This window comes from Thermomyces lanuginosus, assembly GCF_041956635.1.
Source record: "Thermomyces lanuginosus strain ATCC 200065 unplaced genomic scaffold VTN49scaffold_7, whole genome shotgun sequence".
NCBI classification, from domain to species: domain Eukaryota; kingdom Fungi; phylum Ascomycota; class Eurotiomycetes; order Eurotiales; family Trichocomaceae; genus Thermomyces; species Thermomyces lanuginosus.
In genome coordinates, this window is record NW_027192341.1 from 1116498 (window position 1) to 1141515 (window position 25018).

Consider the following 25018-nt stretch of genomic DNA (forward strand, 5'->3'; position numbering starts at 1 on the left):
TCTAAGGGGTTAGGTCGGGTAATATCGGCGGTGATCATGGCCCGACACCCCGCGGCTGCCGGCTAAACGATACCACGCTTTGGACATGACAGCTCTCTGTATGGACTATGGAGTAAGGTTCGATCAATGCAGACTACATGGGAGGATCTGGATGCAAGAAACAGGAGAGAGCAAAGTAGGTTATCAAATCTCCGCTGTTAAGTCTGGAAGAGGCAAACAACTAGTCGGCGCTACGTACTCGTGGTCTGCGTACGAGATCAAACAGCTGAAACGTGGCAAGCAAGGGCGAGCACGAACGCCAGTCGAGCATGGACCAACTGTCCGCGATATGGCATTTGGAACCGACCTACGGCACAATGGCTCCCTACTCACTACCTACTCACTAAGCACTTCCGTCGGTGTGTTCCATGGCACGGGCGGTCTTTGATGGTCGATCGCTTATCAGACATCCCGTCCGCTGCAGATCTGGTAGCTCTTGACCATGAGAGGACGACTGCCCATTATTGATTCTGTTGGGACAGGATTGCAGTTCGAACAGTTGGCGCTCAATGCAAGCATGGACGCTGCGCAAGCAGAGACGACAGATCGGGACTAGCGCGCAGATCGATCCTCTGATCGGCGACGCCGTCAAGATCCTTGATAGGCCGTGTTGGTAGCTGCATGTCTCGAATCCTCTGACAGGACAAACTACCTGCTAAGCTAAGCTCAGGCAATCTTCGCGTTCTAGATCCCGGAGAAGATCAAGATCCGCGTTTGATCAACGTATCATAGGAAATTAGATCGGGAAATCTGTGGGGTTGCAGGGACTAGCCCTAAACACTTCCTGGTTCCTTGTGGCATCGCCCATCGACCCAGTACTATGTACTACTGTACCATTGAGAGCCGCCAAGGACACTGGTTCGCCTAGTATACAAACATGACCAGCAGCTCACCGGCATAGCTAGGTTGACTATTGTTGAATGGCGCTCTCAAGTCAAGCCAAGACTGGACTATCAGAACGAAGCATTGCGAGCTGGACCTTGGCTTTGTTGGTTTGATTAGTGAAGTTCTCATGTCAGTAACATCCGACTGTCATGACTCGCGATCCAATTGCCCGATAATGTCTGAAGCCTTTCCATCTTCCAAGTCTAGAAGCACTCAACGCAGGACGTTGAACGTGGTTTGTGCAATGTGCACCGTGGGTAGAAGGGTCTGACATCGAGCAGCTCCACGCCATGTTTAACCTCGCAGATCATCCCAACATCCAAAGCACAAGCAACAATGGAGATGCTGCCAGATTGGTACAAAGGACCACTGAACCTGAAACCCAACACCTTCAAAGGGCTACCTGATACAATGATGATGCTTGCTGTCGTGGCGTCATTGATTCAGCAACGTCCGTTCACCTTTTCCTTTTCATCGAGGCTTATGGTCCTTGAAGGATTCCCCGAGACGTCATCTAGAGCCACTCGCCATTAGAACAGGTAAATACATGGTCGGCGACTTTACCAAACTAAGTTTCCCGGGGATGAAACAATAAGCCGGCCCTATCGATCCTTCTGCACCGAACCCCCACGCCAACGGACTAGCATACTACCATTAGCCAAACTCGACGAGATCCATTGACATAGTTACCGAGTTCTCCGAGCCTACATCATGACAATAACAACATTGCCAAGGTTCGAGATTCATTCCATGGAATCATCTTGAATAGAAACTACAAACACGGCACGTAATTGGCACTCCGGTAGCTGGTCAAAACAGCCACAATGGCGATCATCGTCCGGGGATCACGGTAAGTTTGTACGGAACATATTTCATAACCCTAGCAAAGAGCCGGATAGGTCGATCCGTTCCGTGCTACTTCTTCAGTGTTGATCATCGATAGCACCAGATTTGCCGAGTCGGCAGGTCTTGCCTGCCGATCTTTGAGAGGGAAGAGCCAGACTATTTGCTCGGCAAGATTGTCATTAAATCCCTCGAACTGATATCATAGCGCTCTGTGGCGATTAGGTTATGCATATTCTCTACTCATTGTGCGCCGTACACGCTGAATCCCATCCTTCCAGAATTCGTCAATGCGCTGCATCCAACACAAGCAAGCACACGCCATCAATTCATTCACACGGATCCTCATCATTTATCGAGCCAAAATCCCTCAATCCTCCTCACATCCAACTCAGCTCAGCCATCAACCCGGGCGACAGCACAGCATACTACCTATTAAGCAAATTGACCGACCTGGATAAACTTTATCACCAACCTAACTTTCCAGCTCAAACTTCTCCCGTTAACGTTTGCGGCGCTGCAATGTGCATCAGAAGAAGCAAAGTTTTACTCATACTTCTCCCCGCAGACTTGCATTAGTCTTAACGTCTCTTCTTGGCTTTCCTAGGACTTGATCCCACACTTAACTTCTCCCAGCAGTTCCGGATTCCCGTAAGCCAAGTTAAGCGTAAACTAAACCTTTTCAAGCAAGGGAATGCATTATCTGGAAACGGAAAGCAATTGAGTTTGGTGATCGAGTTTTTGCCTTTTGCGGTGATCTGCCTTTTTGCAGGGATGTTGATGATGAGTTTTCCATGCGGGTTCCAGAAAATCAGACCAGAAAGCCGAGAACGATCTTCATGTTCAAGTGATTGGCTGTCGCTCATGCAGTTCTCCAATTCGAGCGGACTGTACAGTAGCATTGTATGTATGTACACCCAATTCTAGTATGCACCGGGATATCACGAAACTATAGACAGAACATTCAAACATAACAAACATTCTAACCTCAGTTCAACCCAACTCCGGACCCCTTTTGATGCTGCCAAAGCCTTTGCTGAACAGTAATTCGTGTATCTCATGTGATCGTCGACGGCCACCTCCGGTGACACCGGAACCCGTCGTACCTCCTGCTTCGCCCTCATTCATGTCTGCCCGATTATCTAGATTGCTGTTGCTCTGCTCGATTTCCCAGAGGATATCATCATTGTTGCTGTCCATCTTCTCCCTCCGACGCAGAAGCTCGTGCACCTCCTTCTCCCGGGCCGCCATCTCCGCTTCTTCCTGCGCGATCTCCATGCTGGACTTCTTCTTGCCATGGTCCCAGCCTTGCTGCAGGTACGGCGCCGCGGCCTCCTCGAACCGTCGCCGAATCTCAATGTCCCTCTCGAGCTCCTGGAACACGTCCACGTCGGTCGGGAAGATGACGCCTCGGATCGTTGACACGGCAATCTCGAGGAGAAGCACCGCCGCAACGATCAGGAGGACCACCGCCCAGAAATTCAGGCTCTCTCCGGTGCGCGTGAGGAAGTTATCCTCAACGGCATAGATGCTCTTACCCGAGTTCTTGTCGTCATACCGCCGCGACAGGATGATGTTCCACAGGAACCAGCCCCCGATCGAGATGAACATGACAATCGCCGACAGGATTGACTTGTTGTGAATCTCGAGACATTGAAGCTTGACGTTGATGATCACTACGCAGCACGTGTACAGCAGCAGACCCAGCGGGAACACGGTATTGTCGTGGCTGATGATGCTCAAACCAAAGAGGCGGTGCATGGTGAAGTATACAATCGCCGCCTCCGCTATACCGAGCAGGGTCCAACCCAGGTAGAGTCGAATGTTGAATCCCTCATTCCGCTGACCTTTCTTGTAGAGCTCAGGAACTGCCAACAACGTCGACGGCGAGAGATCCTTCTCAAAAATGCCCAAGAAAATCACCGCAAGCGACGTGAACAGAGTGTTGAACATACTCATGGACCATGGTTCGTAGACGCTGGTGCCGGAGAAGCCATTGTAGCGCTGGTACATCGCCTGGGTCAGATAGAACAACGTCTCTTTCCAGAATGTGCCCAGAGTGTATTTGCAAACACGGATGTAGTTCCAGCGGCCATGTACAAGTAGCAGCTTGGCGAGGAATCGGAACTGGGCAATGGAGTAGTCCGAGATGCGCGCCGCTTGGAGCCCTTCCTTGCCCGCAATGCCGATACCAACGTGCGCCTCTTGGATCATGGCAATATCATTGGCACCGTCGCCGATGGCCAGTGTGATCGAGTTGTTCACGCGCTTCCGCACAGACTGCACCAAGAACGCCTTCTGCTTCGGACTGGCGCGGCAGCAAATGACGGAGTCGACCAAGACGGCAAGTGTGAAGAACCGCTCCATTAATCTGTAATCGGCCTCAATCGCGGACAGCGTCTGTCCGTCAACAACAACCACCGAGTGCGCAACTTTGCCCCTCCGGATGTTTGCGGTGAGCTTGATGATGTCCTTTTCAACCGTTCCACTCTCGTGGTCCAGCACAACTACTTCGGAATAGTCCTTGACCAGCTTGCACGAATGGCCAATGTTGATGGCTGTCTCGCGCTTGTCACCCGTTAGCATCCAGAGCTTGATGTTGGCTCGTCGCAGTTTGTCGATGGTTTCCGGCACGCCCTTCTGCAACTTGTCCTCAATGGCAGTGGCACCGATCAGATCCAGTTGTGTCTCGATCTGTGCGCCTACCTGCTCGACTTTTTCCTGCCGATTTTCGAGACTGGTGGTAGCCTCATTGTAAGCCTGTTTCCATTCCCGATAGGTCGACTCGTCCAAGAACCGGCTGGCATACATGAGCGTACGCAGCCCTTCCGCGGCAAAGTCATTGAGATGCTGAAAGCAGCGCTCAAACACCGCCTGCTCATCGACCACCAAGGCTTCATCGACAAGGTCGACGTTGTCGTCTTCTTGGAACGAAGGTCGTCCTTCGGACAGGGCCATCGAGTTCCGTGCCATGGATGGCCGCGGGCTGTAATGCTCGCTAACATCGTAATCCCTCGACTGGGAGCCGTGGTCAGTTTCTCGATCCCGGAGCCAGAGATCCACGCTGCGCCGCAACGACGCACGGTTGCCCGACACGCCACTGGACCGGCGTGCAGCCATACTGGAACGCCGCATCAAAGTGGGACTTTGCAACTGCTCGCTGTTCCGCCGAATTGCTTCATGTGCCTCGCTGGTCCTGCGGAGGCTAGCGCGCCGCTCAACTTCGGCGGCTTTCTCGCTCGCCAAGGCGGCTTGTTTAAGGAGCTTCATGATGGTGGAATCAGCACCCTTGCAGAAGAGGCAGATGCGCTGATCGGGCATCCGAACAATCACGGACATTCGCTTGCGGGTGCTGGAGAATTCAATAATGTCCAAAACTTCGTAGACTTCATCCACCGGTTCGGCGTCGAAACCAGACGGGTAAGTCCGGATGGTAAGGCTGGTAGGTTCTCGATCAACAACAAGGTAGCCAAGCTCTTTGGCCGCCGTCACCAGCGCCATTTCATCCGGGGAGGCCGCCTGGTAAGTGATATCCCCTGACTCCCTGCGCTCCGGAATGCAGGTGTGGCAGAGAGCCATCGACAAGATGAAGAACTTGACCTTGCGCGCAAACAGACTCATGGGGCGTCGCTGGATGTACGCCAGCAGCTCCATTGTGTTTCCTCCATGAAAAGGTTTTCCATGACTCAATAACTTGGGCCGCTGCACCTGCCCCGACTTCACCGAAGCGATGGAGAGCCGGGCCGAATCAGATCGCGTGACGGCCTCCGATTGGGACCTGCGAGCTGCCTTCTTCCCCTTGACGCTGCGCTTCTTGTGGAGAAGATACGGGCGATTGCCCTCGCGAAGAGCTTCCTCTCGCAGATCACTGTCGTGCATCCACGCCGTGCCCGCCACGCTCATTCCCCGGAAGCGCATATCGTTGTTGGTCAGAGTGCCCGTCTTGTCTGAGAAAATATAGCTGACCTGCCCCAGCTCTTCGTTGATGGTGGACGTGCGTGCCTCGAGAGGCGTGTCTGACGCCTCGTCGTACATGTCTATGTCGTTCAAGAGAAACATCTGCGCCACCTTGACAATTTCCAAACTGACGTAGAGGGAGATGGGGATCAAAGTGTTGAACATGATCACAAACGATGTAAAAACGGGGCCGATGGATACATGCGCATCGTCCAGATACCACGACTTGGCCTCTGTTTTCTTGGCCCAGTAATGGTACGAAACGGTGCATATGACTGCCAGAAGAATGACCACTAACACAATTACAATCACAACGTAATTGACCACAGTCTGCAACGCCGGCCGCTTGATGCGAGGATTCTTGTTGGCATTCATCCGAATCTTGCACTCTTCGCCGGTATAAATCACCATAGCGTAGACAAACTCCGTGTTCCGCAGGACGCTCCCTCGGTAGACAATCTCGTTGTTGGTGAGCGGCAGCTTGTCCTTGCCAACAGTGACATTACCGTCGAATTTGTAGAGGTCAATGTTGGGAGCCTCCACACTGAAGCTGATACAGTTGCGTGGATCAGCAATCTCTTCGGGAGTTTTGCACACTTTGGCCACTGCATGACAGGGCTGTTTGGTCTTGAGATTGGTTTCGCCATCGAGCGCCATTGTTTCGATATAGGCCACCCCAGTGGGCTCCTCGGCATGTAGCAAGACCACGTCTGCCGGGAACGGTTGGTCACGATTGATTCGAACCACATCTCCAACGCGAACGTCAAGCCACTTGACGGCAATCCAGCCTGCATCATCGCTGGAAATGGAATTACCATCGTAACCGTTGCCTATTCGACGAGATTGAGGTTCTCTACCACACTCGCCTGGGCGGAAAACATAGGCCAACCTATTATTTTCCTCTTTGTCCAGACGATAGCGGCGAATATCGTCAAACCCTTCTTTTGCCATGGAAATTCCAACAAAAATCATCAGCGGCACCAGGGTCGTGAACGTTCCCGTGGTACTCAGGCCCGGGATCATTTGCAAGATGGAGATGATTAAAAAGTAAAAGTTGGCGAGCTTGGAGAATTGCGCGATAAATTGGCGAGGAAAAAAGCTCCAAAGACTGTATCTGCTGGACCGGATCGAATTGTTGATGTACGGCCTGCCCGTTTTCTCATCAATGAGCGCCTCTGTGCGGTGCACATTGAGGTCAATATGGCGACCATCCTTTCCTTGTGGAAGCTCGCGAATTCCAAGAACCGTTTTGCGAATGAGCTTGGCCCAGGAAGCCATCTGGGCGAATGCAGGAGAAGTGGTAGCAGTGGACACCAACCACCGTTGACCTGCGGAAATGGTCGAGGAAGCCCTGCGAAGAAAGGGATTTGAATATTTCGGTTCGTGCATGTCCAACAGTTCCACGTCGTCATCGAGATCGGAACTCTGAGCAGACTCCTTCGAACGTTCCGCAACGAGCGTTCTCTCTGTGTCCTTTTCCAATTGGTCCGACGTGACGGGTTGCATCTCGAGATCCACAGTTCCCTTCTCATCCTGCGGCGACTGCAGATTCTTCGTGAACAGCATCCGCCGTAGGGAGTACCCACGGTTGCGGGTCCGTGGTCCTGCGGGATCATCAGTATTGGGCCCCGGAGAGGGCACGGCTGACGGTGACTGGGCGGGTTGGGCGTCATCGGCGAGGGGCGACCTGCGCAATGGGCTCGGCGCACGGGCGTTCGTTGCTGGAATCGACGTGTTGATGCTCAATCCCGGAACGGCAGGCCGCAAGCGAGCATGCCCTGGCTGAACCGGCGGGACAGCGGTCCTCCGATCCAAGTCGGCCGAGAACCGAACTCGCGGCTGCTGCTGTTGCTGCTGCTGCTGCGTCGATTGATCCAGCGATGGCCGCTCCGGCGCCGCAACCGAGTGTATACTCGCCGTACGCGTTACTCCACCTGACTGCATTCCATCGCCGGTAGACGGCCCTTCCTCCACGGGCCTTCCTGACTGATGCGTGTCGACATTACTGGACCTGCCGGCGTCATCTCGGCCCATCATGGCGACTCCGGTGTATATTCCAACACGGACTGTCGCAGGACACGGCTATAGTTCCCTTTTGCACGATCAAACGGACGACACCGACGAAAGGTGCATTGTTGATTCAATTCGAGTTTTCAGCAATTCGTTGTTTGTTGGATGTAAACGGGCGAGCGATCCTGTCGCTTAGTTACAGACGGCGGTCGAGGTATGACGGGGGGAATCCTTGGAGTTGGGTCTCTCGATGAACAACTGATCAGCACAAACGGGGTAGCATCCCCTCCGCGGGCAAAAATCTCAATGTTGACAAGACGAAGAATACGGATCTGGCGAAAACACAACAAAGCAATCTAAAGAATACGAGAATTAGAAATATCAAGACAGGCTGGCTGCCAACCTGTAGCGCATGTAACGTAAACCGCAACCAGCGAGGGGGGAAAACAAGCAGGACACCTCCCTACTCACGGCAAAATCCACGGCGACGACGGCCGCATGATGTTTCTGGTTTTGAAGGAGGAATCGGTTTATCCTTCTGGAGCGCCATGTGGTTGGAGGACCAAGCCCGAGCGGCGCTAACCTGATTGGTCCAGATCGGGGAGGCTGTGAAGGACAAGACCCACGGTGATTGGTCATATTTGGTGCATGGTACCACTCCACTGACTCCAGAGGCAATTGATTTGCCGCTTGCGGCAAAACTGTGGAGGCCCCCACTACAATTATTTCCTCTTCCAGTGATTGGTACTGGATTAGGCAGGTTCTATTTCTGTACGGAGTAATTCCCTGTACCGAAGCAGGCCATCGTGTCGAGACTCTCACAGCCTCACGTCACCACCACATGGTCTGGTTCTGCTTCAGGGATCTGGACTTTTTCCGGTTTTGCCAGTTGCCACTGAGTCTAAGTTTTTTGGTTTTCCGTCCTGTGTTCCGCCAGGCACCTAGGCACCCAGGCACCAAGGCATTCAGGCATTCAGGAATTCAGGAACCTGCCATCATTACCACTTCCCTCCTGCCACAATGGCCAAGCACCGTATCATGGAGGATCAAGTGGTGATATCATCGGTGAATTTGCCTAGTCAGATCTAGTCAATATTGATGAATGCACATGCACTGGCCGATACAATACAACAGATAAAAATAAAATGGTCATTGTCATGGTCCTGATAGACAGTCTTAGCACTAACTTACAATATACATGATACATCCGCAACTCAATTTCAATGAGACAACATTTGAATTTGGAAAGCCATCTGGACGTCCTGTCCTCCTATCTGCTGCTCAATCAGTAGGTACGCGGAGGAGGGGGGCCCTGCCCATATGGAGGTTGTTGAGAGGGGTAGCCTCCCTGCGGCGGCGGCGCATAAGGAGCTCCGGGCGCTTGAGTTTGAGGCGGCTGGCTATAGCCACCATAAGGATATGGTTGCTGCCCGTACTGCTGCTGCCCATATTGTTGTTGCCCATACGGCTGTCCATAGCCTTGCGCTCCATACCCCGGTTGTCCGTACTGCGGCTGACCATACGGATTAGGCGGTGGCTGCCCGTACGCGGGCTGACCGTAGGCTGGCTGACCGTAACTAGGCTGGCCGTAGTTAGGAGGGGGCGGCGCATACCCGGCCTGAGGTGCAGGAGCCGCAGAGCTGGGCGGATATGGAGCTTGACTGTAGCCGCCATAAGGCGCGGTGGAGGTCTGGGTTTTCGGTCTGCGCCCGGGCCTCTTCTCATCCTTGGTATCATAGGACGAGTCGATTGCCCCTAACATGACTTTGGCAACCTGCAGAGAACGTCAACAAAGAATCACACACTGAAGATGAGTTTGTCGTACCCAAAGCTCTCGAGTCAGCTGTATCGATTGGTTTGCTTTCGACATTTCATCCTGCTCAACCTCTAGATCTATGAACGAGTCAGAAAACTGAATTTGGACTGTGTGAAATGAGAAACTTACTTGAGGTGCAGTCAACCAGCGAGCCAACTTTCGGATCCTCATCCAGCTCGCTCAAGAATTGGCGTGCTTGCACATCCGAGCCGACCTGGCAAAACTGAAGAGCAATTGCACCGCGACCATATTGAGACCGGGAGACCTCATCGACCACATACTCGACGGCATTCGCAACTGCTTTCTGATCTTCTCCAGCAGGCCGGCCATCGGTGATAATGATGACCAACACGGGCTTTTCGAGACGATTGGCTCGAACAGGACTCACGACCAAAGGCTCCAAGACCTTGTACTTCAAATTGGTCCCCAGGGGTGTCAACCCCGAAAACTGGACACGAGAGAGCAGCGCGTCGACGTCGCTCACACTCCGCACGTGGTCACTTTGCTCATGCGAGTTCATAAACCGAATGGATACGCCATTCTGATCGAACTTGGTAGTGGCCGAGGTGATCAAGGTCAGCACTCGTTTCAGTTCGCCCAAGCGATCTTCGCTTTCCGTGTACCGAATAGAGCCACTGTCGTCCACATAAATGACGACGTCATACAGCGACAGCTTGAGCATATCCGTGGCGACCTCTAGACCAACGCTCCACTCATTCATCAACTCCCTGATTCTGTCCGGTGCATTCCTCAAATTCTCGACGACCTGGTCCAGCTTGTGCGGCGGGTAGAATGGCTGCAATTGGTTATCTTGGATTGTCGAGATCAACAGTTGACGGTACACGGCGAGATCCTGAGGAGGTGCGGGCTGATACTGAGGCTGCGGTTGAGGATGACCGGGAGGAGCGCCGGCGGGCGGCGGTCCATAACCGGCGGGCGCTGGTCCCGGCGGAGGACCCTGGGTTTGGGGCTGATACGGTGCATACGGGGGTTGTTGTCCCTAAGCGAGCATCGATTAGCCACGGCCCTTCCGCGTTTGCCTGACATTAGAAACCCATGACGAGAGCATGCAAGTGATTCAACGAACAGGGGAACTGTAATAAGCCGCTGGTTGCTGCTGTGGTGGCGCATAAGAGGATGGAGGCTGCGAATATGGCGATTGCGCCGCTGAATATCCACCGGACGGCGGCGGTTGCGCTTGCGCAAAGTTCTGCGGCGGCGGCGGCGCCTGGCTATACTGGTATTGAGGATAGCCTGGAGCCGATGCCTGTGGCGCGGGACGAGCTGGTGGTTGGGCCGGCGGAGCTTGGGAATATGAATATGGCGATTGCGGGGGAGCAGATGTAGGGTATGGAGGCTGCATGCCAGGATGCGGGCCTTGACTGTAGGGTCTGGACATGGCCGGCGGAAAAGAAATGGGCAGGTCTCGAATATTTGCCGAACCGATATTTGACAGCAAAAAGCAACGTGGAATGCGAAATGGGAAAAAGCAAACAAAAGATGCGCGGTCCAAAATTCGCGAGTGACGCGTCCGATGAAAAATAAAAAAGCGCTAACTTACCGAGCCACTAGGCTGTGTGTTTGGCGGGTACTGCTGTTGCTGGGCCTGCTGCTGCGGGCCAGGATATGGCTGATACTGCTGCTGTCCGGGCTGTTTTGGCCCTAAATGTGAGCCATTGGCCTGCACCTCGCGCATACAGACGGTAGAAGATACCTACATAAGCCGGTTGCGATGGGTTTGGCGGCGGATACATGGCCGCACCACCACCCGGACGAGTTTGTTGGCTATTCGCTATTTTCGCGGCGAACTGGATGTAATCCAACACCGGTGGTTAGTCGATTTGTCGTAATGGCGTTGCGTTTCGGATCTTTTGACTCTCGACTAGGGCTCAGAGCAGTCACTCACACCCATGGATGGAATGCGGGAAGAGTTCAAGCTGAGAAGATCAGAATATCAAGCGCAATATTGTCGCTCAACAATCAATCTACAGAGCACTGGATCTACGGAAGCGGCCAGCCGTTAAATACCGATGCCAACCCTGACGTGTGTGCCTTGCGGAGCCGCCTAGTAAGCTCTACGGAATCATCCTCTGGACTGTATACGAAGATCATGGTTCTCGTAACTTTGCTCCCAGCGCGGAGTGGGGAGGAGGGGCATTGAATATCGACGGATTGAGCTTGATCTATTCCCGAACTTCTTGGACTAAACTTCCTAAGGAAAGGAGGACGCTCTTTGAAATCCAATTTTTTGATTAGAAGCTCGGGCAACGTGCTCCTGGATGATCGCACAGCCACACACACGAGTCAGTCATGAAAGACTCAGCCACAAGCCAACGTCACCGCCACAGGGCCCGATCCGAGCTACAGGAACTAATACTTGCGGTGGGCAGGCACTCTACTCGTACTGTAGTAGGCATGGCATTATTTCAGATCTAATCAATCGAAATTCATCGCTTCCCCTTCTTCTTCTTCTTTGATGCACCGCCAGCTTTTTGCGCGGGCGCCGGAGACGGCGATGCTCGGTTATCAGATTGCTCAGGGACAATCCCTCCCTGGGTTCTCTCCGCCGCTCTTTGCTTCGCCTTCCTCCCCTTTGGTCGGTATGTGGAGCGTTCTCGGAGTGGCAGCCATCGTTCGGGGTCAGGCGTCTTGTTCGGATCGTAGTCCTTGGGGAGCCGCGATTTGCGGACCCTTTTCTTAACACGGCCTTCCTCTTTGCGAGCAGCCCTCTTCCGAGCGCCGGCCAAGACTGCCGCACTCGTCTCCACAGGAGGAATGCCTTCGCTTTCCAGCGCAGAAACATCGACATCCTTGACCAGCTCCTGGGCAGAAGGTAACGCATCCAGCTGGTCCTGGATCTTGGAGAGATCGCTGGTCGCATATGCAGCAATGTAACCGGCCGTGGCGAATTTGTCTTCTGGGTTCTGTTCACGGATTAAATCGAACAGTTCTTGTGATGTCGAGAGGTCGGCCGGCTCGGAGGATCGTAGCAGGGAAACTGCCGCTGCACAAAGAATGCTGTGCGGGGGATGGGGCCGCTGTCGCCAATATGCGGCCGCTTTGCGCAGTTCCTCTGGGATGTGGTGTTTCCGCCCATCCAGCTTGTAGAGGACAATGAGGGCGCTGACTAGGCCCGGACTGAATCGTACATCCTGGTCCGCTTCGGAAATGGATTCCTCCAGTTGCCGAGTCACGTTTTGTAATGTGGCGACGGCCAAGGAGATGTTCCCAATACCAACGTATAGTTGAGCCAAGGTGAGAGCCAAGCCGATGTCTTTCGGGCGCTTGTTCACGAGCTTTTTGACCACGTCAATGGCTTGGCGGCCGGTTTTGCCTCGAACATGCGCGGCGGCATTGTATACGGAGAGAAGGGTGTCGCTCGGAGACGCTGAAGGGTATGGCCTCCGAGACAGAGCCTTGTTTGTGGAGCGGACGATACCATCGAACTTTTGAACAAGCATGTCGACAGCATAGGCGTTTGACTTCATGATATGATCTTGGAACTCAAAGAGCTTGTCGTTTCCTTGCGGTGTCGGTGTATCATGGAATTCTTTAAAGAGAGCAAACGGGTTGGTGTCTGATTTGCGAGCCAGTAGGATATTATTTTTTGCGATTGTCCTCGTCGAAAGCTCCGAGATCCTGGAGTACATGAATCAGCCACGGCGTGCTCAGAAAAGGGGGATTAGAGCTTACTCGTCGACGGATATTTCGTTTGCAAGTTCCTCCGCTTGGTCGAATTTTTCTTGCATGATGAGCGCGTAGATCTCTTGCACCATGATCGGAAGCAACTCTGCAGTCTTTTCCTCGGCTGACAGGTACTCGGAAGTCTTGCACAATTCTGTAACACGAATCAACATGACAGGACTCACAAATATCGGGGAGTGTCGAGTACGCACCCTTGGCTCGTTTTAGCAGAACCTCGCCTTGACGGAAATCTCCTCGAGCGAGGCTCAAGCAAGCCGCATTATAGGCGGTTTCGAAAGCTTCGAGATCCTCTCTTGTCGGTCGCCTCGGCTGCAGCCATGCCGCCCGCCGTTTCCAGACTGCCTGTGCCTCCGTCGCCCAGGTGTTGATTCTCAGATCATTCGACTCATTGCCGAGTTCCGGATGCTCGGAAAGAGCCTTGTAGACCTTTGCCGCCGTTTCAAAGTTTTCGGCACGATAACTCTGAAATACGGACGGATCATCAGTTACACAGGATCCCACCGGGGCGAGTTACTTGATATTGAAATGCCTACCGCTTGCGCTAACACATGTTGCGGACCCCGCTCCGTCAATCTGGCCGCAACATCTGCAGCCTCCTCTAGATGGCCACATTTATAGAGTGCGTAAGCATACTCAAAAGCCGCTCGCGACTTGAGCGCGTCGCCAGCTTCCTCCAGCACCCGCAATGCGTCCTCGTAGCGATCAAGCTTCAACAGCGCCACCACCTTCACATGTTGGGCGTGGATATCGGTCTTGGACTTGGCCAATGCGGCATTGCATGCGTTGAGAACTTCTTCATGGTCCTCGATCGACGACCGCTGAAGTAGCGCGGTCAGTGACTCCGCCGCCATGGTAGATTCGACACTGGGAAGTCTGGACTTTTTGCCGCCGAGCTGAATGCGGGATTGTGGGGTCTGAATGTCCGATCGGATCCGGTTACAGCATAGCTGTCGCGACAGGACCGGTCAGTTCGGAGCTGGAGGCACGCGGGGTGCTGTCACAAATACGATCGGCTTGGCTTGCTGGCAGCTTCAACTTGTTCTTTGAATGCGGACCTCAGGCAGCTTGTGCGGGCGCGGCGTTGGAAATTGTAACTTCCAAATCCGGACTAGTGTCACATCCCGTCGAAACCATCTCCAATGGAATCAAATCTCCGTTCACAATCTGGTCGTTTGACAGCTTGATTCGACGACTCCGGCAGAGGAGCTGTCTCTTCGATTTCGCTTACGGTTGCAGAGACTGTGTGCCCCTTAGGCTTACTACGTCGTGACCACAATCATCCAGCCGCTCTCGCGTTACGCTAGTAGGGTTCCGAGTTGTCTATCATAAACCATCCTCGTAGCCTCGGTGCAGTGCAATGCATGCATGTCGCACGTGCAACAAACTTCTCGTACTTGCAATGGGAATGCATGGCGTTGGCACGTCTTTTGGGGCCAATATACGCCCAAAGGCTTGGACCTTTGAGAGCAAGAAATGAACAGTATACCAGACTCTGAGCGGAAAAGTCCACGCAGCCAACCAATTGACGCCATTTGTATGGAGTACGAGTACTCTGTACTCCGTACTCCTCGTGAAATCTCACCGTTTCCAGATTTCCGACGATTACCTGGGAAGTGGTGGCGGTATGCGTCCATCGTCGTACATCTGCAGGGGCCATTCAGCAGTGTCTTCAATGGGCATCAAGTCAGAGAGATAACATCAGCGCATGAGGCCACAGTCCTATCAACCGTTGCGACCGAGGAAATCAATCACCACCTAATCAAATGCTCCCCGCACGACGCGAGCATCTGCCAACGAAAAGGCGACTCCGACGCGGCGACGATGTCTGCCAGGGACGATGCTACTGTAGACGGAAGCGACGTCTGCCCGCGTCCCAAGGGGCTCTCCAGATGTTGGTCCAACGTCGCTCAATCGCCGACCTGGAGAAATTAAAATCCCAAGATTGCCAGTTGATCGTTACCCTGTCAAGCAGCAGGGGTTGCAGGAGAAATTGATGCAAGGGCATGATTGACGGACCTGGGGGCTGTCCTGAAACGCAGTCTCCGTCCTCTGTCGAGAACTTGGCCGTTCCTGGTTTAGCGGCATGGGGCGGAAGCGGTCAACGCCTATGACGTCAACTACAAATTTGGAATTTTCAACAGAATGGATTGCAGTGGGTCACCAATGACGTTGCGACATTTTGCATTGAGTCGCCCAAGGTCGTTCGATTCTGCTGCTTCTGGAAAAGCTTGGCTGTTTTTTTCCGAATCTCCATCCAATCAGTGGTCGCTTTTTTCCTTTTGCAATTTCAACATGGCCCCCATCCGTCATTTTCCCGCCCAAGCGGCAACCCGGTTTGGCGGGCAGGCTAAAAGGCTTGTTTCAATCCACGATCAATAGCCGTGGTGTGACAGTTGGATGCATGTATCTCACCTCATGCATCGCCATGAGGAGTCGTGTTAATTGTAGCAAGGATTCTGTGTTCTCTGCGAGTAAAATAACGATTTTTTTTTTTTGACTTCTCCCCCGAGTCCCCTGGTTCCTAATGGCAAACGGGGCCCAAATGACGATCATCCAGCATTTTCTGAGCATCCACTGTGGACAGCCAACGTGCATTTTTGATTGGCGCCGGGCGCAGTCCCTGGCCCAGGACCCCGTTCAGAGTCTCTTAGCTTGTAGCTCGTCAAGAAAATGATCTCCTCGGTCGTACCCAGCCTGGCTCTCAGTCCGGGCGATGAGGACCGAGGAATTCATGGAAATCCATGATCGCGGGAACCCAGCGATCGGAGAAACAATGGAGACAGATCTGGGACATATCAAAGACCTGCCCTATCAAACCAGCCGGAGAGAGGAAGCGGGAGATCATGCAAGCAGCCTGTGGACACGCGTCCCTGGACGATCTCAAACATGGCTTACCCACTGACGTCCCTTTCTCTGATCCTCTCTGCTTTTCCCCGGGGGGGGCCACTTTGAGTTCCATTTCGAGAGACAAGGCACCCCGTCATCGCCGATTATCGACTCCGCCACCCAGCATTACTATTCTGCGAGTCATAAAATCATAAAATCATAAATTTGTAAAATCCCCTGGCAATCGTCAACGTCTGGATGACCATCCTCCCCCCCCCCCCGCCGCCCGGTCCCCCATCACGGCTCTTGTAGTGCCTTCATCTTCTATGGGATAGCCTAGTTCAAACCGCTGTTGTCCCACCACCGCCGCTCTCGGATACTGTACTCTCCGGGATCATTGCCCCCGCGGCCATGGCCTCGCTGGCAAAATCCCGGTGTCGCTGGGCAGTCGCCTTTGTGCTGACAGCCTGCTTGATTCTCATCGCCTACCCGTACGGCCGCCAGGTGGATTTCCGATCGTCATTTCCTGTGGAGAGAGTTCTGGGCACCACGACGCCGGAACCGATCGAATGCCATGCCGATGAAACCATTCTACACAAGTACAACCTGCAGGAGCCCGTCCACCATGTGCGAAGGGAAATCGAGCCCAAATGGACCATGGACGAATTGCCCATGTCGATGGACGTAGACATGGCACTGCTGAATGTGTCCTCGGACGACTCGGGCATGGACGCCGACGAAACCGGCAGCAGGTGGAATCTGACCTGCGGACCACCGATCCAGCTGAGGGTGCCGCGGCCACCGCCGAAAGTAGATGCGTCACACATCGACTTCGCCATCTCGACAACGGGCGAGCGACTGCTGGAAGCGATGGATGCCTTTGGCCACTGGCTGGGACATTCCAACGCGCGCATGCTGGCCGTCATTGGGCCCGGAGCGGATCTCGCAGCGATTGAACGGAAAGCAAACCGGCTGGGCATCAACCTGTCTATTATCGAGTCGGACAAAGACTACGAGACGCGATACTGGTCGCTGGTCAAGGTGCTCGCGGACAATGCTCGGCCGGAGACCAAGTGGTCTGTGGTCATGGATGATGACACCTTTTTCCCGTCCATGACGGGACTGGTAGAAATGCTGGCGCAGTACGACGAAACGCAACCCTACTACATCGGAGCGCTCTCGGAGAACGCCAGACAGATTGGGATCTTTGGCGTCTTCGCCTTTGGCGGCGCGGGCATCTTCATCTCCCGCCCACTGCTGACTCAACTCGGCGAGGTCTGGGATGGCTGCAGGGAGCACACCGAACACGGTGACGGGAAGATTGCCTGGTGCATCTATCAGCTGACGGATACGAAGCTGACGATCGACCCGGGGCTCTACCAAATGGACCTCCCGGGAGATGCGTCGGGATTCTTCGAGGCAGGACGGAAGCTGCCCATCTCGTTGCATCACTGGCGGTCTTGGTTCAAGGCCGACATGACCAAAATCTCGTCCGTCTCGCGCGCCTGCGGCACTACCTGCATCTTGCGGCAATGGCGGTTCGCCGACGATTGGATCCTGACAAACGGATACTCCGTCATCCAGTACAGTGACCAGTACAACCAAGCGATCGCCAATTCCAAAGGCGTCCGGCCCATGGAGAAGACCTGGGACGATATGAACGGATCCAACGACCACTCGTTCTATTTCCGCCTGGCGCCTCTCCGCCCCAAGGATCCCGGCAAGGTCTCATATAAGCTAGAAGATAGCATCGTCGAGGACGACGGCTCCGTGCGACAAATCTACATCCTCCGAGCTCCAAGAGACCCGAACGGGCAAAGACAAGCCACGCCGCAGGAAGCGGTCGCTCTGCAGAACAATCAACAAGGCGACCGAGTCATTGAGTTGATTTGGCGGCCGGTGCAATAGGACTTTTGAACACATTTCTTATTTTCGTTTTTTTTTTTTTTTTTTTTCTTTTTGCTGCTTACGGCTTGGTGTTGGTGTTTTGCTTCCTCGTTATGCACACGGTTCGGGCGGTCAGAGTTCGGCGTTTGAGGCTTGGTTATTTCTACATTAATAGACGGGTGTGTTTTTTTTTGTCGCCACCAGCCATCACAATCAGCCCTGAATTCTGGCATCGTATACTTCAATGTATTATAGAACAAAAATGCATGGGAACATGGGGTCGCGAATCAGTCGTAGTCAATTCGTGGTAGAGATCCGCGAGAAAAGAACAAGCAACTTATTGGAGTCGTAGAGCACGCATACTATTACTGATCAGGTGCTAACCTACTTTCGTCAGCAGCATCAAGATTGGTTATGCTGGAATGATTCAAGATGCGGACCCCGTTCTTCTTTAGGATGGTACTAGCAATACCGGGGCGGATTCTCCGGCGGGATCCGCTCGTACACATTGCAGATTACCTAGGGGGGCCAAAAGCGATAGTAGTCCACATAATAGAATATGTCAGGCGTGAGGAAAGCGCAAGACGGTCTGTAGTATTTGCTCCAACGCCTCTCATTCCACTGGATGCGCGGCTTGTCCACGGAGGATGATCGTATATGAGATCCAGTAAGTGATGCTCGTCGCAACTTTCGCATCTCATCGTCCTGCAGCGGTACATGCGATGGTTTCTTTATTCCAAAAATCGGCTCGAGAGAACCATCTGCAATCCGGTGACCAGACAGTGACAGGGATAAATGTTTGCTTTCTAGCAGCTGGTCAGTCAATGTCCACTTGCACTGCTTCACCTCTAGCGGATTTGTGCCCCAGTCAATCTCGAACGTCACCAGCAAGTTCCCATCCACATCCACATGCCACAGCCATAGATTCTCGAAACTATTTATTTTTGGGCGCTATTCGAGCCCAAATCCAATATGTAAAGAGAAAGAACAAACGGCTCATTTGTCATAATCGACAGGATCTTCTACCAGGATCAGCTTGTCCTTTGCGAGATGTATCCAGATGGGTGAACAAGGAAGTTCTCCTCTGCACTTTTGTAATGTCTGCAAGTCCCATGCATTTAGATACCGGGGAGGGCCATTGTTAGAACTGTTAGATATAGCTACTCGTAGTTTATGCATGCCAGTTTCCTAAGAAGTCGTTTTGTTCGATAGATGAAGTAGCTTCGTTTCCAGCTCCCATCCATTGCAGCATAGCGCGCCGGCACTGCACCTGGAATGTCGGGAACGAAATTGGGATTGAAGAACCAGAGCTCAATGCCGTCATCGCCGGCCAGGCTTAATACTTCTCGGTCGGCAAAGAGCTGTAATTTGTGCATTGAGATATGCTCCCCAGAGGTCGGGCATCTCTCTATGTCGATCAATAACTTCCGACCTTTGCGCTCTCGTGCTTTTAATTCATGCTTGACGTCGTTTATGTCGAACACACTGGTATTGATGATGAAGAGCACCTCGTGATCGTCATTATAGCTTTTATGCAGGTGATAGAATAGTTCAGAGGTGGGAAAGACGCAATTGTCCTTGGTGAAAAACAGTGTAGGACCATGGGGGGGAAATAGGCCCTGCGCATTAGAAAACTTCATGTCCAGCCTCTCCACGGTGTGGTCGTATCTGAGCACCAACGTGTTCCTCGAACGGGGTTCAACCACGTATGTTACAGTCTTGTGGTCATGCGTAAGAATCCTAGGGTATCCCAACGGTCCCATATGTCTCCTGTTCCACCCCGACAGGCAATCCGTTCGGCCAAAAGGCTTTCTGTCGAGCAGCTGCCCAGTCAATGTCCAGTTGATCTGCTGCGTCTCCACCGGCCTTGTGTTCCATCTGATTTCGAACGTCACCAGCAAGTTCTCATCCGGTTCGACGTGCCACATCCAAAGATCGTCGAATTCGCCAATCTTTTGGACACGATTTGAGCTCAGATCCCAAACGTAGAGTAAGTCATTCCGACGAGGTTCAATTGACTTTCGTTCAAACATGACGACCTTATCCTGCACGATGTTCACCTGCCAGGGCTCACCACTAATCTCCCCAACTTTCCGCGACTCCTGTATATCCCACGCAATCAGACGTTTCCTAGCACTGCAGTTAGACGACCTGTCGAGCCAACAGGAATCTACTATCCTGTCCTCAACTTACCCCGAGATCAAAAGATATCGATCAGATGCAAAGAATTCAAAGTACGTGTTATCGTTTGCGGGCCAAAGCCGCCTCTTTCTAGTTTCCAGATCCAACATTCCGACTGCTCTCTTCTTCCATTCATGATAATATAGCCGCCGCGAATAAATCTCAATCCTTTGCTCCAATCTTATCCGGCCTTCTGGCCATGGGAGAAACATTTTCTTTACTGGCTTTCCATATTTCAATCCACCGTACCATCGAAAATAAGCCATAACGTCCGTGGCGGATATCTCCGTGCCTTTCATGTCCAGGAGCGCAAGAGCCTCCCGCAGAAAAGGTCTCATGACTGGACCGCTTGAGAAAATAGAGCGCTATTGTTTCGAGACTTGTTCGGACGTTTGCTCCTGTCAAATAAAAATGTCTCTTTCAACATCGAGCAACAAGACGATACGCACCATCCGGCTTCGGAGAATATCGTTTAGTTCAAGATAATCTCTGATCTCGAGCAGGATTTCAAGAGGCAATGAGCTGATGACATCGTTTTGAATCGCAACTTTCCAGACGCATGTCCCCTCTTTTTTTCGCAGTCGATCCAGAATCGCAAGCAAGCCTGTACCAGGATAACTTCCCCTTCCACAGAACGGATCGTGCACTTGGTAGACGTGAGCGCACATAGTTAGTGGACGGCATTGTTTTGCTAACTTCAATGTATTCCCGAAGTCTCTGATCCCAGGGCAGCACAGTCAACACGAGGACTCATTGCTGGGATTGATGTTGGCAACGTTGTCCTTGAAATATTGGACAGGAAAATGAGCATCAACAGCTTCACACCGCGGCCATGGTCAAACCTGACTCCGTGTCTCTGAGACGGTGAAGGAAAGGATCTGCAGCATTCAGCCCTAATCGTCCTTACTCCCCACGCGCAACATCGCGATACTCGACACGTTAGTTTTACTCCGGTCGGAGTTCGGTATCGGCATACCTACGGAGTACTCCCTACTAGGGAAAAGTGCTAACCTACTACATAACAGAACGCTTTTACATCATTTCTTTGTCAAGTACACAAGTCATATTTTATCGATCTACGACCAGGAACTGACAACAGGGCGGAGTGTGGACAGAAACAAGTTGGTTCATCGCCACCAAGAATTCACGGTGGCCGTGTTGGCACCGCAATCCTTCGGCACGTTGTACGAACGATTCGGGTCACTTTCCCAGACAACATCCGAGGAACCATCATCCTTTCGAATGAACTTGTACTCAAAAGAGGTTCCTGCTGGAAGGGAAATGGATAGCGTCCAGACCGGATTTCCGCTAGTCCAGCTCTTTGCGCTCATCAAGAGGGCGTTGGCCGGATCCCACGATCCGAGCTCCGGAATGGAGCCCACGAGATAAATATTCTGGCCAAACGCGGTGTCGACGAGCGCGTTGAAGGTGAGTGTTACTTCCGACGGCGGTGTGCATGCCGGCCGCTCCGGTGGCTGCGTAGTGGTTGGCCATGCCGTGTTTGTGGGCGTGGCATACGGCCCTGTTGCCGAGGTTGCCGAGCATTTGTCCGGGAGATCTGTGCTGTTAGAGTTCCACGGTGAGGGCACGATTGACGCTCGCCGCTGCGCGGCCGTGTTGAGCGCGGCGTAGGACCATGTCAGAGAAGCTGCCGATAGTGGAATGCCCGTCTCCCGGTGGAACTGCTCGGCAAGCAAGTTATCCGGCGGAGTGTATTTCTCCTGCGCAAAATGTCAGTGGAAGACTTGAGGCATTCGTTTTCGAAGGTTTGGACTTACAATTACGCTGAGAAACCCGTCCGCATAGGTCCGTACAGCAGATATAATGTCTTGAAATGTTGAAGAGTCTGATGTGTATGTGCCCTCGGCGGCTGACGGATAAATGCTCTTGAAGAAGTCCAGATTGACAGCATTGATGTCGATGTGCCCTACATGGTTCCACTGGTAAATGGCGTCGTAAAGCTGCTCCGCCGCCGCAGCCGTTGTTAGGTACCAGGGGTGTCCACCCTGATAGACATCCTCGGGATAACGTCCAACCGCAACAGCCGACCCTGACGGGATGCCAGCGTTGATGGCATAGATACTGCGGAAGCTGTCAACGACCTGCTTGTGATTTGCAAGAGCCCGGGCCGAGCAGGGCTGGAAGGTAACGTCATCACAGTCGGCGTTCGGATCAAACGAGCCAATGACGCCGAGGATCGTGCTGACGTCCTTTCCCGAGCGGCCGCCACCGGTGTTGGCTAAGATGTGCGACCCGGTCCAATACGACTGCAGGAAGCAAAGGATCTGCGGTGCTTGGGACCCGCAGTTGTCGCAGGTATGGCCGAGCTTGCTAGCCAAGGCACTGCCTTGGACCAGAGCACGGTACTGGACAGCCGTGGTGAAAAACGATGAGCTATGGACTTCCTCCCAGATGTCTTCGGAAAAACTCCGTATTAGCTTGAGGCTCTCCTATAATCCAAACTCTCCAATCAACTAGTACGGCGTAAGCACATACCAAAAGTTGTTTCGTTCCAATGCTGCGAGACATAGGACAAGTCATTGCGAACAATCGGCCAGATGATGTCCTCCACAGTCGATTGATGACCGTTGTCCTGAAAACTACACTGAGCACATCCATGTCAATTTACTCGCATGATGGGAAATCTGACTTACAATCAGGTAATTGGCAAACGAAATCATGGCAATGGCGCGGAGAGGCGGGCCGTCCCGCTGTGGTCGGCCCCAGGAGTCCGTAAAGGCGGTCTCGTCGACATGAAACTTGGGCTCTCCTAGACCACCCGACGAGAGGGAGCCGGATGGATTTTCCACCGTCTGCAGTCGTGCCTGGGAGCTGATGTAGTCCTGAATGAGGAACTGAAGACTGGCATTTCCTGCAACCAGCTCCTCCACCAGATATTGGACAGTGAGAGCAGCGTCGCGCACCCAGGTGTAAAAGTCTATGTGCCATATTAGAGAGAGAGTCCTGCCAACAGAATTGAAAAATTTCCAGAGCAGGCATACAGTCGGGATCTTGTTTACTTGGACTCGCAATGACCACACCCGGATTGACACCTTCCGAGTACGCTCCGCTAGGCCCGATATTGTTCAGGATGCCTTGGAAAGCAATCGGACTCTGTGCGGCGAGGAAGTCGTCGAGCGAGCCCGTTGCATGTGGGACGGTTGTTTCAGGTCTGGCTTCTCCGCCTTGGACGATCAAGGCGGCGAGTCCAAGGGCCGCGCACAAAGTCGGTTGGAATAACATGTTTTGATGACTCAATTAAACAAACTTCGCTCTGTGAACGCATGAGGGAAGATCTGCCAAACGATCCCCTGGACGTTAGGACAGGCCCGGTCTTTGAATGCCCGACAGAAGCACATGAAAAGTCCAAAAAGTATCCGGTACTCCGCTCTCCGTAGCGGAAACGGAAATTTAGGGTGTCGAAACGTTGCAGGAGCTTCGGAGAAATTAATGGATACCTTGACAGGCCGTTGTAGCCATTGTGGCCATTGTAGCCAATGTAGCCCGCCAAAAGCCGTAGTTTGACGGGGATGGTGACAGTGCCGAGGTTCCCTCCGCATTTTCATGCATGAATGCATGAAATTCGGACCTGGAGACACTGAAGTGCCGAACCCCCAGATGTACCCCAAATCGCCGACATTCAACAAACCCTTTCCCCAGGGTGGAATAGCTGCGGCCTATTATCGGGATTATTATGAATTGACATGCATAAAGAGCTCACAGGGCAACAACGGCAGGCACCGTTTCGTTCCTGATCGGCAGATGTCCGCTGTCAAATGCAGAGCCGATTGGGGACTAACCGACATGCTAAAATAGTGCCAGGCCCTGATTGATCCTTGTCTGGACCGTCGGACTGCCGGACTGCCGGGTAATCCAAATTGGCTCTTCGGAAGATACCTCAAAACTGACCATCACGATCATCCGACGACGTTCAATTGGGCGTGATGAGATGCCGTCGCGGGTGGAGTTGTCTGCCCATCACAATAAACCTTTGTCCAAACATTTGCCTAATTGCCCATCACCAACGGCTTTAGAATCATGTACCTCGCTCATTTGAGAAGATGGAAGATGCCATTGCCACCGCAGTCGATCAATCTACTGGCTATGGATGGTCCGAATTTTCCGTCGTCGCCTTTTGCTCTAATCTCGGTATGACCTTCACCGAGCGAATCGTAGAATATTTAAAGGGTTGATCGAGCCACTTTGTCGCCGATGTCTGACTCTGTCGTGTCACAACTGAACTGATCAGACGAGGTCATCTGAGTCTCTCGTCGAAAAAAGACTCGTTGGATGATTCTCGATTTCAACTCGGGACAAGTCATAGAACGAGTAGTACTTCAGTTGGCCACAAAAGATGAAGTCTCTCGCCGCAATTGCTGCTCTGCTGTCGCCCACACTGGTCCGGGCAGCGACTCCGGATGAGTGGAAAGCTCAGTCGATCTATTTCATGCTGACGGACCGGTTTGCGCGTACCGACAATTCGACCACGGCTCCCTGTGACACCACTGCCGGGGTATGCAACTAACCCTGTGTTTCTCTTCCCGGGACGTACAAGGGGTCTTCTCCATGCTAACCGTGCACATGCAGAAATATTGCGGGGGAACATGGCGAGGTATCATCAACAACGTAAGTGGCTTCTGATTTTCGCTCATATCGACTTCGTCGCTGACTTTATTTCCTAGCTGGATTACATCCAGGATATGGGCTTCACAGCTATCTGGATTACTCCAGTGACAGCCCAGTGGGACGACGATGTGGATGCGGCAGATGCAACGTCGTATCACGGTTATTGGCAGAAAGACCTGTGCGCAACCCTGCTCCATGGATCGCTGGCTGCAAACTCGTGCTGATCGGTGTTTTATTTTTTTT

The 25018-nt window shown here is 52.8% G+C and overlaps 7 protein-coding genes across 7 annotated transcripts in view; 2 read left to right on the forward strand and 5 right to left on the reverse strand.

Annotated features, from left to right (window-relative positions):
* Window positions 1-2760: 2760 nt before the first annotated feature.
* On the reverse strand, window positions 2761-7761 carry VTN49DRAFT_7903 (uncharacterized protein; the record flags this gene model as incomplete). Its single annotated transcript, XM_069416224.1, has 1 exon — window positions 2761-7761. The coding sequence occupies one exon, from the start codon at window positions 7759-7761 to the stop codon at window positions 2761-2763; it is 5001 nt and encodes a 1666-aa protein (XP_069272264.1).
* A 1258-nt stretch (window positions 7762-9019) lies between these two features.
* Window positions 9020-10949, reverse strand: VTN49DRAFT_7904 (uncharacterized protein; the record flags this gene model as incomplete). Its single annotated transcript, XM_069416225.1, has 4 exons — window positions 9020-9508; window positions 9560-9627; window positions 9680-10550; window positions 10638-10949. The coding sequence occupies 4 exons, from the start codon at window positions 10947-10949 to the stop codon at window positions 9020-9022; spliced, it is 1740 nt and encodes a 579-aa protein (XP_069272265.1).
* A 1048-nt stretch (window positions 10950-11997) lies between these two features.
* Window positions 11998-14106, reverse strand: VTN49DRAFT_7905 (uncharacterized protein; the record flags this gene model as incomplete). The annotated part of the gene is made up of 4 exons (XM_069416226.1): window positions 11998-13189; window positions 13244-13388; window positions 13447-13717; window positions 13789-14106. The coding sequence occupies 4 exons, from the start codon at window positions 14104-14106 to the stop codon at window positions 11998-12000; spliced, it is 1926 nt and encodes a 641-aa protein (XP_069272266.1).
* A 2386-nt stretch (window positions 14107-16492) lies between these two features.
* Window positions 16493-17989, forward strand: VTN49DRAFT_7906 (uncharacterized protein; the record flags this gene model as incomplete). Its single annotated transcript, XM_069416227.1, has 1 exon — window positions 16493-17989. One exon carries the CDS (start codon window positions 16493-16495, stop codon window positions 17987-17989), a length of 1497 nt encoding a protein of 498 aa, XP_069272267.1.
* Window positions 17990-19128: 1139 nt separating this feature from the next.
* VTN49DRAFT_7907 (uncharacterized protein) lies at window positions 19129-20259 on the reverse strand (the record flags this gene model as incomplete). Its single annotated transcript, XM_069416228.1, has 2 exons — window positions 19129-20098; window positions 20162-20259. 2 exons carry the CDS (start codon window positions 20257-20259, stop codon window positions 19129-19131), a joined length of 1068 nt encoding a protein of 355 aa, XP_069272268.1.
* Window positions 20260-21276: 1017 nt separating this feature from the next.
* VTN49DRAFT_7908 (uncharacterized protein) lies at window positions 21277-23392 on the reverse strand (the record flags this gene model as incomplete). Its single annotated transcript, XM_069416229.1, has 5 exons — window positions 21277-21870; window positions 21928-22565; window positions 22646-22742; window positions 22804-23087; window positions 23152-23392. The coding sequence occupies 5 exons, from the start codon at window positions 23390-23392 to the stop codon at window positions 21277-21279; spliced, it is 1854 nt and encodes a 617-aa protein (XP_069272269.1).
* A 1111-nt stretch (window positions 23393-24503) lies between these two features.
* Window positions 24504-25018, forward strand: part of VTN49DRAFT_7909 (uncharacterized protein) — a gene marked incomplete at both ends in the record, with an annotated part of 3094 nt that continues 2579 nt past the window's right edge. Inside the window, 3 exons of the mRNA XM_069416230.1 lie at window positions 24504-24662; window positions 24737-24775; window positions 24832-24953. Of these exons, the coding sequence (XP_069272270.1) occupies window positions 24504-24662; window positions 24737-24775; window positions 24832-24953 (320 nt within the window). The remainder of the gene's footprint in view (window positions 24663-24736; window positions 24776-24831; window positions 24954-25018) is intronic.